The 15,486-nt window shown below is 40.9% G+C and overlaps 2 protein-coding genes across 2 annotated transcripts; both read right to left on the bottom strand.

Moving 5' to 3' along the window:
* Nucleotides 1-6,192: 6,192 nt before the first annotated feature.
* LOC124689247 (BTB/POZ and MATH domain-containing protein 1-like) lies at nucleotides 6,193-7,251 on the bottom strand. The gene has a single exon (XM_047222802.1). It carries the CDS (start codon nucleotides 7,249-7,251, stop codon nucleotides 6,193-6,195), a length of 1,059 nt encoding a protein of 352 aa, XP_047078758.1.
* Nucleotides 7,252-13,086: 5,835 nt separating this feature from the next.
* LOC124689248 (BTB/POZ and MATH domain-containing protein 1-like) lies at nucleotides 13,087-15,024 on the bottom strand. Its single transcript, XM_047222803.1, has 2 exons — nucleotides 14,152-15,024; nucleotides 13,087-13,278 (listed from the first exon to the last, which is right to left on the bottom strand). Exons 1-2 carry the CDS (start codon nucleotides 15,022-15,024, stop codon nucleotides 13,087-13,089), a joined length of 1,065 nt encoding a protein of 354 aa, XP_047078759.1.
* Between the last annotated feature and the right edge of the window lie 462 nt (nucleotides 15,025-15,486).

Consider the following 15,486-nt stretch of genomic DNA (forward strand, 5'->3'; position numbering starts at 1 on the left):
TACCAGCCCCTCACGGGCGTTACCACCGGCCTCCAGCCGCCTAGCTCCTTTTCCTTCTTTTTTTCTTCTTCCTTTTTCTTCTTCCTTTTATTTTATTTCTTTCCCTTTTTCAAACTTGATGCAAACATAAATCCCAGCTGTATAATTCTTGAATAAATAGAATGAATATCCGCATAATTCTCTCAAGGCATGAATCGTCCATAGAGAGGAATAGCAAGACACAAATAAAGCTCTTCAATCTCTTGGCAATAATTCTTCAATTATTATCATTGCTAAAATCCTACAATTCTTATCCAAATAATTAGTTAAACACAACCATTGTCATCAACACAAACATCACTTAAGGAGATATGTTCTTTCACTTGATCGGGGATCTTAGAACTTTATGTGATGGTTGATCATTTATGTCTTAATTAATCTTTTGTTTGCCCATGTATGTGGCATTAGTACCAATCATTAGGGTGTAATTACGCATGTATATGGCTGCACCTATTTTAGGCTCTATTCAATGAGAATAAAACTCAACAAGATGCTCATCATACTATTTTAGAAATATTTATGCCAAGTTAAACCATGCCGCCAAGTTAAACCATGCCAAGTTATATACTATTTTATTTTACTATTGCTATCATATATGGGTACTAAAGTTTTGAGTGCCTCTCTTTATAATCATTACCACTCCGTTATGAACAAGAACATTTATAAACCTCGTGAGCCGGAAAAGAGTTTCAAATTCCTGTAGGTGCTATTAAATATGTTACGAAATACATTTTTTCAGGTGATGGAAGCAAGACTGCTCTAGATCATTTATATATGATTGAAGAAAGATGGTCTTTATTTAAACTTCTAGAAGAAGTTAAGATAAAGTTATTGTATTTATCTCTATCTGGTGATCCTCGTGGATGGTTTCGATCTTGGTGAATGTTGATCGTCTTAATTGGGATTACCTTACGAAGGCTTTTTGTTTTAATTATTATTCTCCTTTGAAGGCTTATAATGATCGTTCCCATATTTATAATTTTTTTGGCCTCGTCCTAGAGAGTGTATCACTCAATCTTGTGGGAGATTAAAAAATCTCCTCCATAAGAATCCTTCTCGTGGTTTATGTAAGAGCATTATATTGATTAATATCTATGTGAGGGTGCCTCCCTATTAGAAGGTCTTTTTGGATAATTTCTTATGGAGGTAGTTTTACTTATAAGAGTCAAGATGAAGCATGGGAATTATTAAATACGACATCTGAAAGTACTGAAAATTGGGATCTTGATAAAGGTAATATACTCCACCTTGAATATGATTAAGCATGAGTGGAGAATTTCTCTACTTCTCCATTGTTTGAGGCATTAATTGAAAGGTATGGTCTTGATGAGAATGTTCTAGTTTAATTTGTTAAATCCTTTGCTACTCATATTGTTGTTCCTAAGGAAAAATTTATTGAATATGTTGAACCTGTTAAGAATTCTATAGTTATTCCTAAGGCTACTAAGCATGTTAATACTATAGAACCTTATGAGGTTAAATAATATGTGGAGGCTCCTCCATATCCAATGAAAGTGCATGAGAACATTCTTATTGCTATAATGGAGAAGGGCAATAAAGGAGTAGCACACCTTATGAATAAATTGAGGTGCAACCGGAAGTTTCTATTATTAAAGAACATACTATAAATGGAAAAGGTCCATGTGATGTTTATTTATGCGAATATTCCACTAAGGAAATTATAGGAAAGACCACCAAGGTGATTACGCCTATTATCTCTACTACTGTTGGAACGTATAGTTATCATGGTCTTTGTGATATTGGAGCAAGTATTAATGTTATACCATATACTTTATATCTTGAAAATAAACCTGATATTCATCCAATACAAATGGAACAAACATCTATGACTATTCAACTTGATAATAAAGAATACATATCACCTCTTGGTATTGTAACAGATGTTGAAGTACTTGTAGGTAAGATTAAATACCCTACTGATTTCATAGTACTTTGGTTGCTCTCAAGATTCATTTTGTCATATCATTTTGGTAGACCTTTCTTACATACTGTTGGTGCTGAAATTAATTTGCTTAAAGAGGAAATCTTTATTAATTGTGCTGGTGAAAAGATAGAATTGATTTCTCTAAGTTTACTGATAAATATTTAAAGAGAGAGAAAAATGCTAAAGGTCAAGTGGAAACTCTTGCTTATGTAGCAGTCGCTTCATCAAATGTGGTGGAACGATATATACTTAACCAAGATGATCCATTTAATGATGAAGAGAGAGAATCTTTAGAACTAATTATCACAACAACCTCCTCTCTTGCAATTACATATCCTTATTTAGGAGTGTTACCTCCACCTAGAAGATCCTAGTTTTGAACTTAAGCCTTTACTTGATGATTTAAAATATGCATATCTTTATGAAAAGAAAATTACTAGATGTGTTGCGCGCCCATAGTGCACCCATTGGTTATTCTCTTGGTTTGAAAGGTATACGCCCAGATTTGTGTATGCATAAAATTAGATTGGAAGAAGATGCAAAAACAGTTGTTGATTATCAGCGTCGTCTCCATCCAAGACTAAAAGAAGTGGTAAGGAAAGATGTAATTAAACTTTTAGAAGCAGGTATTATCTATCTTGTAGCTGATAGCAAATGGGTATGTCCTATTCATTGTGTGCCTAAGAAAGGAGGCATAACTATTGTTAGTAATAAAAATGAATTAGTAGCTCAAAGAACTGCTATTGGTTATAGAATGTGCAATGTTTATAAGAAATTCAATAAAGCTACTAAGAAACATCATTATCCTTTTCCATTCATTGATTAAATGTTAGAAATATTGTCTAAGCATTCACACTTTTGCTATTTAGATGGTTAATCTGGTTTCTCTCAAATTCTTGTCGATAAGGATGACTAGGAAAAGACAACTTTCAATTGTCCATTTGGTAATTTGCTTGTAGGAGAATGTCATTCGGTTTATGTAATGCTCCTGGTACTTTACAAAAATGCATTTGAATGCTATATTCGTTGATTATCTCGAGAAATTATGAAAATATTCATGGATGATTTTTCTGTGTATCCTCTTTCGATAATTGCTTGTTCAACTTAAACAAAGTTTTGAAGCGTTGTTAGGACCAAAATTTGGTATTAAACTTGGAGAAGTGCCACTTCATGGTCACAAAAGGTGTTGTTCTTGGACACTGCATTTCAGGAAGACGAATCGAAGCGGACCATGTGAAAATTCAAGCAATATATAAGCTACCATATCCAAAGAAGATAAGAGGTATGCGAAGTTTTCTTGGCAGCATCAAATATGTACCTTTTTCTTCCTTGATATGTATTGTTTCTTTTTCTATATATGAGCCTATTTCAAGAATCATAACAGTTCTACTCTTTTATTCATCCTTTTTGCCTAGCTTCTTCTTGACTTAACTTTCTGAAACAGAAGCCAATACACCTATCTAGAGTGGAGAAGCCTTTATATCAAATGGGATATAGCAATCCCCGATGATATTTCCCATCTTTACCTAAGTCTTTTTGATGTTGTACTTGAGAATCATGTGCAAAAGAGGCAAGGAGTTTCCATACCAACCATAACCTAGACAAAGGCATAACCAAGAAATTTACCATACGCATGGAAATTAGTCCTACGTGTTAACTTTGATATCACATATTTTATGTTTAGTTATTTCTATTTGCTGATTTGTAAAAAAATTAGTATCATGATATAGAACTTGTCATCTATCCCGTGAGATTACTCTATTTTGTTTGGAACGTGTTTACATAGCAACTAGTGCTTTTGTGCAACCTCATGCTAGTATCAGGTTGTAGCTCTCTACCATGGACCAAACGTGTGTCCAGAGTAGGCATTCGAACTGGCACGTAGGGGTTTCAGGGATATGTTAACTCATCACTGGTCTAGGTCTGATCGGTGGTGTTCTATAGTAGGAGCAGTGGCGGAGCTTGAAAAAAATTCTTGGGCGGGCCAGGCTAAAAGGGAACTCAAAAAAATGTGTTTAAACAGATCAATTCACTACAAATTAGTTATGGATCATATCCTTATGTTCCCATTGGTTACAAAATCAGGAGATGCATCCATATATCCAATATTACTATACAATAAAAGAAGTTACACAAAATAAACTAGACAGTAGATGTGGCTGTTGAAATTTGCAGAATTAAAGAAGATTCCCAATTCAGTGCACGGTGAATATATGTTAAAATTGCTAGCTAAGAATTTGGGGCAGAAGAGAAGAGGACCAATTATGTACTGGTAGCAGGAAGTAGACGCTGGGTGCAGCCTCAGCTGCCGGCCTGTCCGCCGGTGCCTACGGTGCAGCCGTTCCTGCGGGAGTGCGGGATGGAGCCACTCCCTGGCCGACCCCCAGATGCCGGCGGCGGCTCGCCGTTGATGTGCCTACTTTGCTCGACCAACTCACCCTGACCCCTCCTCTACTTGATCCTAATCGCAAAACCTAGCGCCGCGCCTCTCTTGGCCTCCAGTCATTGCTTTGGTCGAGCGAGTTGAGAGAGAGGAACGACCGACTGGAAGCTGAGGTCCATGCAATGCGTGCTGGTAGTTGTGGGCTGGGCCTTAGAGGCTTAGATGCATAGCAGGTGCTAATTTTATTTTGACAGAAAACATGGGCGGGCCATGGCCCAGTTTTGCCCTAAAGAAGCTCCGCGAGTGAGTAGGAGTGAGGTGTTGTGGGTTCTTGATCTAGTATGCTCGGTGGGATTGTAGATGAACATAACTACAAACTAATACACTGATAATTAAACATGTTGTCAGCTAAGCGTGAAGGGTGGGCAGTGTTGGCGAGTACCAGATTCATGTTGGTGAATTTCTATCGAAACCGGGAGATGGACGAGAGTTGACCATGGAAAATCTGCAAAAGTGGATGAGACAACTATGAATTTGACTCCAGATGACTAAAGGCAATAACGAAATTTCTTCAAGCTTTTTGATATGCATTTAACCACAACAAGGATTAGTAACTCTTACATGTGACACATAATGCGTGAGTTGTTCAGCTTTACATACTTCCGTCGTTCTGATTTAGTCTACATTCTAGGAAAAATGAGACAAACTAGTATTGCATTTATTAGTAATACTTAGATATGTGATCAACCAATTCAAGCTACATTAAAAAATACAACAACCAATAAACATAGCAAAATCATTTTGTTTTCAGTGTTGTTGTTGACCAACAACTAGAATGTAGAGTATTTCAGAACAAATTTTAGGGTTAAAATGTAGACTATTTCTGAACGGAGGGAGTAGACAATAAGAAGCTACCAGAGCGATGATACAACGATGTTGCCAGATATTGTAACTTTATGATTGATGTGTGATTGGGTTGAATGGGTACTTCCACAGGTTTGTAGCACAAAAGAAGAGTGGAGAAGAACTTAGTTTTAGTGGGAGCATTCAATGTGATGAAGAAAAGGAGTGACTACAGCTGCAGATGAAATCACATGAAGTCAAGGAGGTAGCAATAAAACTCATGATTAATGGTTCAAATCCAGGTACATAAATGTTCGTGCATGACGGCCTCAAGATAGCGAAAGACATATTCGCCAAGATATCTGTCAAATATGTGTATGAGTTGTGCTACAGTTTTGGATTTGTAATTGGCGGTAGGTTACATGCTAGAATGAAACTCTGTTACCCGAGCCTAATATATAAAGGCACTGCGTGGTAACCAAAATTGACTAGAGGAGATTTAGTTTAGACGCATAATTTGTTCAAGAATGGTCCAGCATCCTGTGTCAAGGACTGCAGGACCAGTGCGGTGTTTGAGATCTGGTGTGTGTGTTGACTTCGGCGGGATTGTCATCAGTGGTACTATGTTGATTAGTACATGGGGATGAGTGTCTGTTAAGCATGACCCGTGGATGCAGGCGTTGATCGTCGAACAACGTTACCAAATCTCGGTATCGTTTGCTGTGATTGCTTGTTCTCGGTAGATCGATAATGCGTTTAGGGTAGGGTTTAGGGCTCGATGATAATAGTATTATATACATTGCATTAAGTATTGTTACTTTGCCATTTAAAATCATGAATTAATAAACAATTCAGCAGAGATAAAGAAGATTAGAAACACACAAGAACAAACATTACTGAGTAACCTGTGCATAGTAAATATACTTTTCTCTTTCTGTTTAATAGTAGGAGATTGCGCTTTTGACATTATAAAGTCGGACCACTACAGCTTGTCAATTACCTTGTCCAAAATATCATATGCAACACCTTGGTGGTCTTGCTTGAGTCGCTTGAACTTATTAGTTTGTATAGTAGCTCGTATCCTCTCAGTGTCTCTTGCTATATAGTTGAGACAATAGTTCTTGAGCTGTTGGCAGTGGAATTCTTCCGCGAGATTCAAAGTGAAGCCCAGTGTCTTAGCCTCTAGTGTCTTGCTCAATTTGTCCTGACATATCAATTTCAACCTCTCCATAGCGTACCGATCAGCGGTGACTAGCAAATGCTGGGTCATGCTTATATCCTCTTCCGTGGTCTCCTCCATGAACTCCGGGAGGCTATCGTTGTACATGTAATAGAGTAAGACCTCGAAAACTCTGGCATCTACGTCGTTAACGCGGATACTGGTTTGTTTGCTCTCCACCATAGATCCACACAGCAGCGCACGGAAGACTGGCGACCGTGCAGCGAGCACACACCCGTGCACCTTAAAACTTTTGAACCACCCAATCCTTACCGTCAAGTCCGCATCAAGGCCGTTCTCCAGAAGATTGCTTAGATCCTTACTGAGGACCGAGGGTGGAATGATGATGCTATTTTCGTTAGCTTCAGTGTCCTTGATGAGCTTGGAGGCAATAACGGTGATGGTGCACTTGATCAGTAGACAGTCATCCTCGAGACACCCCGACGCAACCAAGTCAGCTTTACTCACAAATTTGTCTCTACCCCAATCTGGATGCTTGTCGAGCGAAAACTTTGCGGTGTTGCCGAATTTGTGCTTCTCTCCTGAGGCCAACGGTGCCGGGTCCTGCAGGCAGAAGGAGTAGGACGCAGTGACCTCAACATCACCGGTGTTCATCAATTCGACAAAAATCGAAGAGAACTGATCGTCGACAGTCCTAGAGTTGCCGTTTGGGTAGTAGCGGATAGCCCAGTCATGGCCGCCGACGCGGAAGGTCCCAGACGTGAGGAAGGTACTGCTCCCTTTGACGAGGGAGTGGTTGACGACCTTGAATAGGTGCTCGCCGGCGTGGAGGACCACAGTCGAGGAGGTCTTAGTTACCATGGCCGCCTGCAATCGCGTGTTAAGAAGTTGGGGAAAACAAATCGATCGGCGATGGGGCTAGAGCGTAGAGGGATAGCCTCCTTTACGTACCAACATTGGAGATTAGGCCTTTACGTACGTGATGGGCGAAGGCATCAGTTCGTGTCACGATCAAACTTTTTAACCAAGAATCCATGTCCAGCGCTAGTCAGTTTTGTTTTTCTTCTTGAGGGAGCCGTGCACAGCTAGTTAATCCCAACTGCCAAAAATTATTTGTTCTCTCTGCACAGTTATTCGAGTAGTTGAGTAAGCTGTAAGCATGACATCATCAGGACCCATTTTACGTCCAGAAGCGTACGTTGAGCCTATGAACAATTTGTTAGACGCCTATGTTCGTCCAGCAGTCGTTCGTCGGCATGTCGTGAGCAAAGCTCGATGCTACCACGGGATCTCCCAAGCACCCTTAGATCTTGGATGAAGTTGTTGATGCATTGGCGATAAAGTCGCCAGTTCAAATTAGAAGATTCCAGCGATAACGATCCAAGGATCAAATCATCACCTTGGAGAAGTGTGTGACTAAGAGCATCTCTAGTAGATTTCGGAACCCACAACCTGCAAAATCGCGGATACGGGCTAGAGAAAACTTGTTCATACATAGAGGAGAATTTAAATAGCTATTGCATATATTCAGTTTAAACGACTTTATACATTCAGTAACCCATTGCAAAACCAACCTAGCATCTGCCGAAATCGCTGCCACGGCAGCCTAATTACGAAAATGTGGCTCCAACAAATGGGCTGTGCTCCGGTGTCCCCCCCTAGCGAACGACGTTCAGGTGGTAAACGTGTGTTTGGTTCGTGACCAGAAAATATGGATGATCCCATCCCAAAAGCCGAATATTTCTGAGAAAGGCTGGATCATATGATCCGTGAATTTCATGACTAATATCACTAGCCGCCTGAGAATCCATGGCCGTCGACGCAACTCCAACACCTGCCACCGTCGTATGTGTGGCTCCCCAGCTCAGCGGCGGCCACCATGTCATGGCGAGCGGTGGGCTTGCTTTTCCGCATGGCTCCCCAGCTCGACATCGGCGGCCTCCAGGGCGCGGTAAGCGGCGGGCTTGATTTTGAACGTGGCTCCCTAGCTCGGCGGCGGCGGCCTCCATGGCGTGGCGAGCAACAAGCTTGCTACGTCTGCGCCACACCCAGTCGAAGAAACGGCCTCGCTAAGTATGTGCGGGTAGTGACCTTGCTAGGCACGGGTAGGCGGCCGCCCGCTAGGTCCGGCCTCCACCACAAAGGGAAAAGGACCCGTTAATAACATATTAACAGGTGTGTTAATGGCATATTTATATTTTTCTATTAATCGTTAATTAAACATATTTTATCCCATCCCATCCCGTACATGTTTGCCCATGAACCAAACACACATATTAAGTCAACCCACGAAGGGGTATCAGCAGATCCTAGCCGTCTAAATAGAACAAAGCTTAGAGGGGGGGGGGGGGGACACCGGAGCAATAGCCCCAACAAATAGTCACCCTATAGAAGTGTGTGACTAAGGGGCCTGGACAACCACTCAGATCATGTTAGATAGACAAGAAATCCATGCCGTACTAGCTTCCTGGCAAAGATAGATCTGGTTATTGTTTGCCGGACTGAGAAGAAAATTGTGGAATCTTATGTTGCAACTTTTTTTGAGATTTTATTTCCTATGAAAGATATGCACAACACTGCTATAATTTCTACTCAGATTATTCCTAACTCTAGTACATCTAATGAATATTTTAAACAACCACATAAGGATGTTACCGAGAAGGATGAAAATAAAGGTCATACAAGGAGCAAGCGACAAAGGGTTACAAAATCCTTTGGTGATGATTTTATTATGTACCTGGTAGATGATACTACTGTGTCCATTGCTGAGGAATATGCATTTCCACACGCAAATGATTGGGAAGAATCTATTCATAATGAGATGGATTCGATTCTTTCTAGTAGAACCTGTGAGCTATCAGAATGACCCCATGCTTGTAAGCTAGTGGTTGTAAGTGAGTGTTCAAGAAGAAGCTAAGACCTGATAATACTGTTGAGAAGTTAAATGTGCATCTTGTAGTAAAGTCGACACACGGAGAAGACAAATATTACTTTGATCCCTACTCATATATCGGTACACTAGCCACCATTCGGTTACTAGTGTCATGGTTGCTACCTATGGTTTTATAGTCCTTCAAATAGATCTAAAGATTGTTTTCCTTAATAGAGTGTTAGAACACGAAATCTATATGGATTGGCCTGATGGATTTGTACTAAAAGGTGACGAGAGAAAGGTGTTTAATTCCGAAACAAGGACCTAAGCAATAACATATGAAATTTGGCATAACTTTAACTTATGCAGGCTTTGTTGTTTACTGAGGCTGAAAAATATTTTTATTATCGCCATGGTGGGGGTGAAAAATGTTATACTATGTTTTTATGTGGGTGATATCCTGATGTTTTCTACAAACATGAAGTAATAAACGAGGTCAAGTCCTTCTTGTCAGAGAGCTTTGATATGAAAGATCTAGGAGAACCTGATGTGATTCTGAACATTAAACTGATTAGACTGGGGTTACGTTAAAAAAATACCCCTATGTGACTCAACGGAAGAACCGGAGGATTCCGATCTTTTAATTGAGATATTCTCAGATCATTGACTCACTCATGTACTTAGGAAGTGCAACAAGGCATACCATCTCTTTTGTTGTGAGAAAGTTGAGTAGGTTCACGTCAAACACGGGTATTGATCATTGTCATGCACTTGAAAATGTTATTTGTTATCTATGTGGTATAATGAGTTATGATAGTCACTATTCGGGTCACCCAGCTGTGCTTGAAGGATATAGCGATTCAAACTAGATCTCTGATGCAGATAAGCTCCATGTCTGGATATGTATTTATGTTTGGAGGTGGCGCGTTGTTATTGAGATCTTGCAAACAAATCATATTAACAAGGTCAACTATGAAAGCATAACTTGCCGCTTTAGACACAAGCATTGTTTGAATTTGAATGGCTGCGTTAGCTCTTAATGGACTTGTCTGTTGTTGAAAAACCTATTCTGGCAATACTTTTAAATTGTCACAATCAAACTTTAATTGTTGAATTGATCAATTCTAAGAATAATGTGAAGTAATGAAGACACGTAAAGGGGCGTTTGAACACTGTCAGGAAATTGTTGAAGTGAACAATTGTAAGAATAATGTAAAGTAATTAGTGTTACATATATTAAAACAAGCAAAAACATGGATCCTTTTATGAAGGAACTATCACGTAATGTGATAGAACTTGTATCGAGGAAGATTGGTTTGAGACCCATAGATATTTCGCCATAGTAGTAACCAACCTTTTTGATTAGAGATGCCGTGAATTAGGACCTAGAAAAAACAATGTAGTGGTTAAACTGAGAAGAGTATTATGTAACCCTCTCTATGTAAAGTTGCACAAGCCTCAATGGTTGTGATGAAGGTTCTCAACATGCCTTAATGTGTTTAATTGGATATTTTAGCAAAGATGTTGTCGTACAAAATATTCTTGAAAGAACACACTTATGTGAGTCTGATTTTTTAAACGTCGTAATCTATGAGGTTTGACAATCTCTACTAAACTCATGAAAAGACCAGGAAATATATCGTATATATTTATTGACAGCTATGTACTGCTTATGAGTTTGAGTGAAACATGCTCATTTAAAACTTGGAAATGAAGACGTAGTCTATTTCTCAAGTGTGAATGTATATAGCTTAAATCTCTAGGTGGTAGTAACTTCTAAATCTCTACTGAAACAAGTTTCGAAGATTGACAAATCTCAAAATGAACATTTATGATTTGATTGGGGATGGTTTAAATATTGGGTCCAATACTAGTGGCACATATTATATTTTAGAAATTCCTATAAAATCTCAAAGGCCAAGTGCGGTAGCCCTCGTGAGATGTAGCCCAAGCTGGTGGCTGCAACAACCCAACTTATAAGATGGTCATCGCAAGAGGAGTGGAAGCTAAGTTTAGTCCCTCATGTAAAGTTGGGAGGATGCTAGACCATCTTATAAGTTGGGTTGTTGCACCACTTGTAAATGAGTGAAAAGAGCAGTGCTACACGCGTTCTCCTCCTCCTCATCAATCGCAATCTAGCCTCATCATGACGCGCCCGACACGCTCATGTTGAGTGAATTGAGCCTCGAGCCGAGATTTATTTTTGATGTTCAAGAAATCAAAGTCAAAGTAAGTAGGTTCGGGTGGCTCTCGGATCATGTTGACTATAACTGATTTCACAAGTTAGTGGTATCACCACTTCTCTTTGCTTCTTCCACCATCATAGCATAGTCCAACCTGCCTGCCGACGTGCATGGGTGAACTAGTGAGCATGTCTTTGTGATCCTGTATGGTAGGGTGCAAATGAGATTTTAGGGCAGTGCTCTGCGCGATTGCTCAAGGTCTTCATGCAATGTAGTCTACCTAACAAGTCGGGCGGTGCTGCATACCCTGATCTCTATCACCGTCTGCTTCGACCCAATTTTACCAACACTGTCGTCATCAACGTTACTGCTGCACCGATGACTAGCATGACTACACCCAATCGATAGTTGCGGCGTGATCCGATCTTCATTTTAGTCATGTATACTGCACTGTATAGAATAATGTGCTTCATGTTAATTAGCAAATCTTGTATATTTGAGTTTCACATAACAATAGTTGTTGTCACGAGAACTCCCTTGGAAGACACATGCCTAGAGATCGCTGGATCGGATGGAATTCTGTCATGTGTTCTTATGTTTTTTCCTTACAATTTTGTTTTCAGTGTTGTTGTTGACCAACAAGAATGTAGAGTATTTCAGAACAAATTTTAGGGTTAAAATGTAGACTATTTCTGAACGGAGGGAGTAGACAATAAGAAGCTACCGGAGCGATGATACAACGATATTGCCAGATATTGTAACTTTATGATTGATGTGTGATTGGGTTGAATGGGTACTTCCGCAGGTTCGTAGCACAAAAGAAGAGTGGAGGAAGAACTTAGTTTTAGTGGGAGCATTCAATGTGATGAAGAAAAGGAGTGACTACAGCTGCAGATGAAATCACATGAAGTCAAGGAGGTAGCAATAAAACTCATGATTAATGGTTCAAATCCAGGTACACAAATGTTCGTGCATGATGGCCTCAAAATAGCGGAAGACATATTCGCCAAGGTATCTGTCAAATATGTGTATGAGTTGTGCTACAGTTTTGGATTTGTAGGCGGTAGGTTACGTGCTAGAATGAAACTCTGTTACCCGAGCCTAACATATAAAGGCACTGCATGGTAATCAAAATTGACTAGAGGAGATTTAGTTTAGACGCATAATTTGTTCAAGAACGGTCCGGCGTCCGTGTCAAGGACTGCAGGATCAGTGTGGTGTTTGATATCTGGTGTGTGTGTTGACTTCGGTGGGATTGTCATCATTGGTACTATGTTGATTAGTACATGGGGATTAGTGTCTGTTAAGCATGACCCGTAGATGCAGGCGTTGATCGTTGAACAACGTTACCAAATCTCGGTATCGTTTGCTGTGATTGCTTGTTCTCGGTAGATCGATAATGCGTTTAGGGTAGGGTTTAGGGCTCCGATGATAGTAGAATTATATAAATTGCATTAAGTATTGTTACTTTGCCATTTAAAATCATGAATTAATAAACAATTCAGCAGAGATAAAAAAGATTAGAAACAATACACAGGAACAAACATTACTGAGTAACTTGTGCATAGTAAATATACTTTTTTCTCTTTCTGTTTAATATATACTAGGAGATTGCACTTTTGACATTATAAAGTCGGACCACTACAGCTTGTCAATTACCTTGTCCAAAATATCATATGCAACACCTTGGTGGTCTTGCTTGAGTCGCTTGAACTTATTAGTTTTTATAGTAGATCGTATCCTCTTAGTGCCTCTTGCTATATAGTTGAGACAATAGTTCTTGAGCTGTTGGCAGTGGAATTCCTCCGCGAGATTCAAAGTGAAGCCCAATGACTTAGGGCCTGTTTGTTTGGGCTGTGGCTGGCTTGTATTGTGCTGGCTGTGTCGTGGCTAGTAGTCTTGTGCTGATGCGAGGAAAGCTTCTTGTGCTGAGGAAAATTGCTTTCAGAGTTTCATTGTTTAGCAATTTAGGCTACATTATGCAGTTGTGAATAGATGAATTATCTGAAATACCCTAGAGTTTGAAGAACAAGTATTTTGCATTGGTTTGCGGATGTATGCCTATAAAATACCATGAATACACAACAACAAACAAACCAAATAACTAGGTCTGAAATATCCCCAAAGTTTAAGAACACGTATAATTGATGATTTAATTCGAGTGTATAAGCATATCTGTTACTATTGTTCGACCATTATTATTTTGTCTATGTCTTTTGGCAATGAGAATACGTATGAGCTAGAAGGATATATGTATGAGATGGTCCTGATCCTCGGAGGCAATACATGTACTCCGTGCTACATATGTGCATACGGTGCCAAAGGATGGATACAGATGCCCATTTTCTCTATCACGTACTAGTACCTATGCATGTCTCTATCACGTACACGATGCTTACGAGGTCAGGCCCATGCTCGCTCGGGCGAACTAGTGGGGATACGAGAATACAGAATACCGTTTCGGGGCGGCACGCACATGATTCGGCCCTGGGTGGCAGTCTCCCTGAAAATAACTCAAACGAAATGTCCTCACTAGGAAAAAGTTCTGCTCGCTAAACAGAAGCCGCGGGAAGCACCTCGCCAGGTGCTTTCCCCAGTCTGCCTGTGCGCTCGGTGGCTTTGGAAAAGCCCACAGCAAAGCTACCCCGTTTGGTTCGTTTTCACGGCTTTTTTCAATGGAAAGCCACAAAAAGCTCAAACAAACACCCCCGCCTCAAGTGCCTTGCTTAATTTGTTCTGACACATCAACTTCAACCTCTCCATTGCGTACCGATCAGCCGCGACTAGCAAATGCTGGGTCATGTCTATAGCATCCTCCGTGGTCTCCTCCATGAACTCGGGGAGGCAATCATTGTACATATAATAAAGTAAGACCTCGAAAACTCTGGCATCTACATCGTTAAGGCGGATACTGTTTTGTCTACTCTCCATCATAGGTCCACACAGCAGCGCACGGAAGACTGGCGACCGTGCAGCGAGCACACACCCGTGCACCTTAAAACTTTTGAACCACCCAATACGGACCGTCAAGTCCGCCTCAAGGCCGTGCTCCAGAAGATTGCCTAGATCTTTGCTGAGGACAGAGGGTGGAATGATGATTCTATTTTCGTTATCCTCAGCGTCCTGGACGAGCTTAGAGGCAATAACGGTGATCGCGCACTTGATCAGTAGACAGTCATCCTGGAGATACCCCGAGGCAACCAAGTCAGCTTTACTAACAAATTTTCTTCGACCCCAAGAAACTCCATGCTTGCCGACCTCAAACTTTCTGGTGTAGCCGAATTTGTGCTTCTCTCCTGTGGCCGACGGTGCGGGGTCCTGTAGGCAGAAGGAGCAGTACGCAGTGACCTCAGAATCACCGGCGGTGTTTATCAACTCGAGAAAAATCGATGTGAACTGATCATCGACAATCCTTGAGCTGCCGTTTGGGTAGTAGCAGATAGCCCAGTCATGGCCGCCGACGCGGAAGGCCGCGGACGTGAGACAGGTATTGCTGCCTTTGACGAGGGAGTGGTTGACGACCTTGAATAGGTGCTCGCCGGCGTGGAGAACCACAGTCGAGGCGGTCTTCGTTGCCATGGCCGCCTGCAATATCGCGTGTTAAGATGTTTGAGGAAAAGAAATCAATGGACGATGGGGTAGATAGACTTTAGGTACTTCTATATTATGGGGCCATTGGGGATTAGGCCGGTGTTAATAGCTGACACGGTCTCCTAGCTGATCACGTATTTCGTGTCACGACCAAAGTCATCAGTTCGTATCACGACCAAACTTCAACGGAAATCCATGTCCACAGGACCTGCACATTATTTTTTCAGGCCCGGTTTTATTTTTGAACAGTACTGGTTAAGTGTAGAAAAAAACAGTTCACCCACGAAATACAAGAAAGAGGCTGAGCTCGCCGGATGGACCAACTCGCAGGAAACCACGCTGGAGAGCGCGTAGCAAAAAATTGTGCCCTTGTAGCAAAAATAGATATCGTTGGAGACATCGACGGGGAACTCGTCGGAGATCTCACCCTCTCAGTGGCAAACATATTTT

The sequence above is a fragment of the Lolium rigidum genome, chromosome 2, assembly GCF_022539505.1.
Source record: "Lolium rigidum isolate FL_2022 chromosome 2, APGP_CSIRO_Lrig_0.1, whole genome shotgun sequence".
In the NCBI taxonomy this organism is placed as follows: domain Eukaryota; kingdom Viridiplantae; phylum Streptophyta; class Magnoliopsida; order Poales; family Poaceae; genus Lolium; species Lolium rigidum.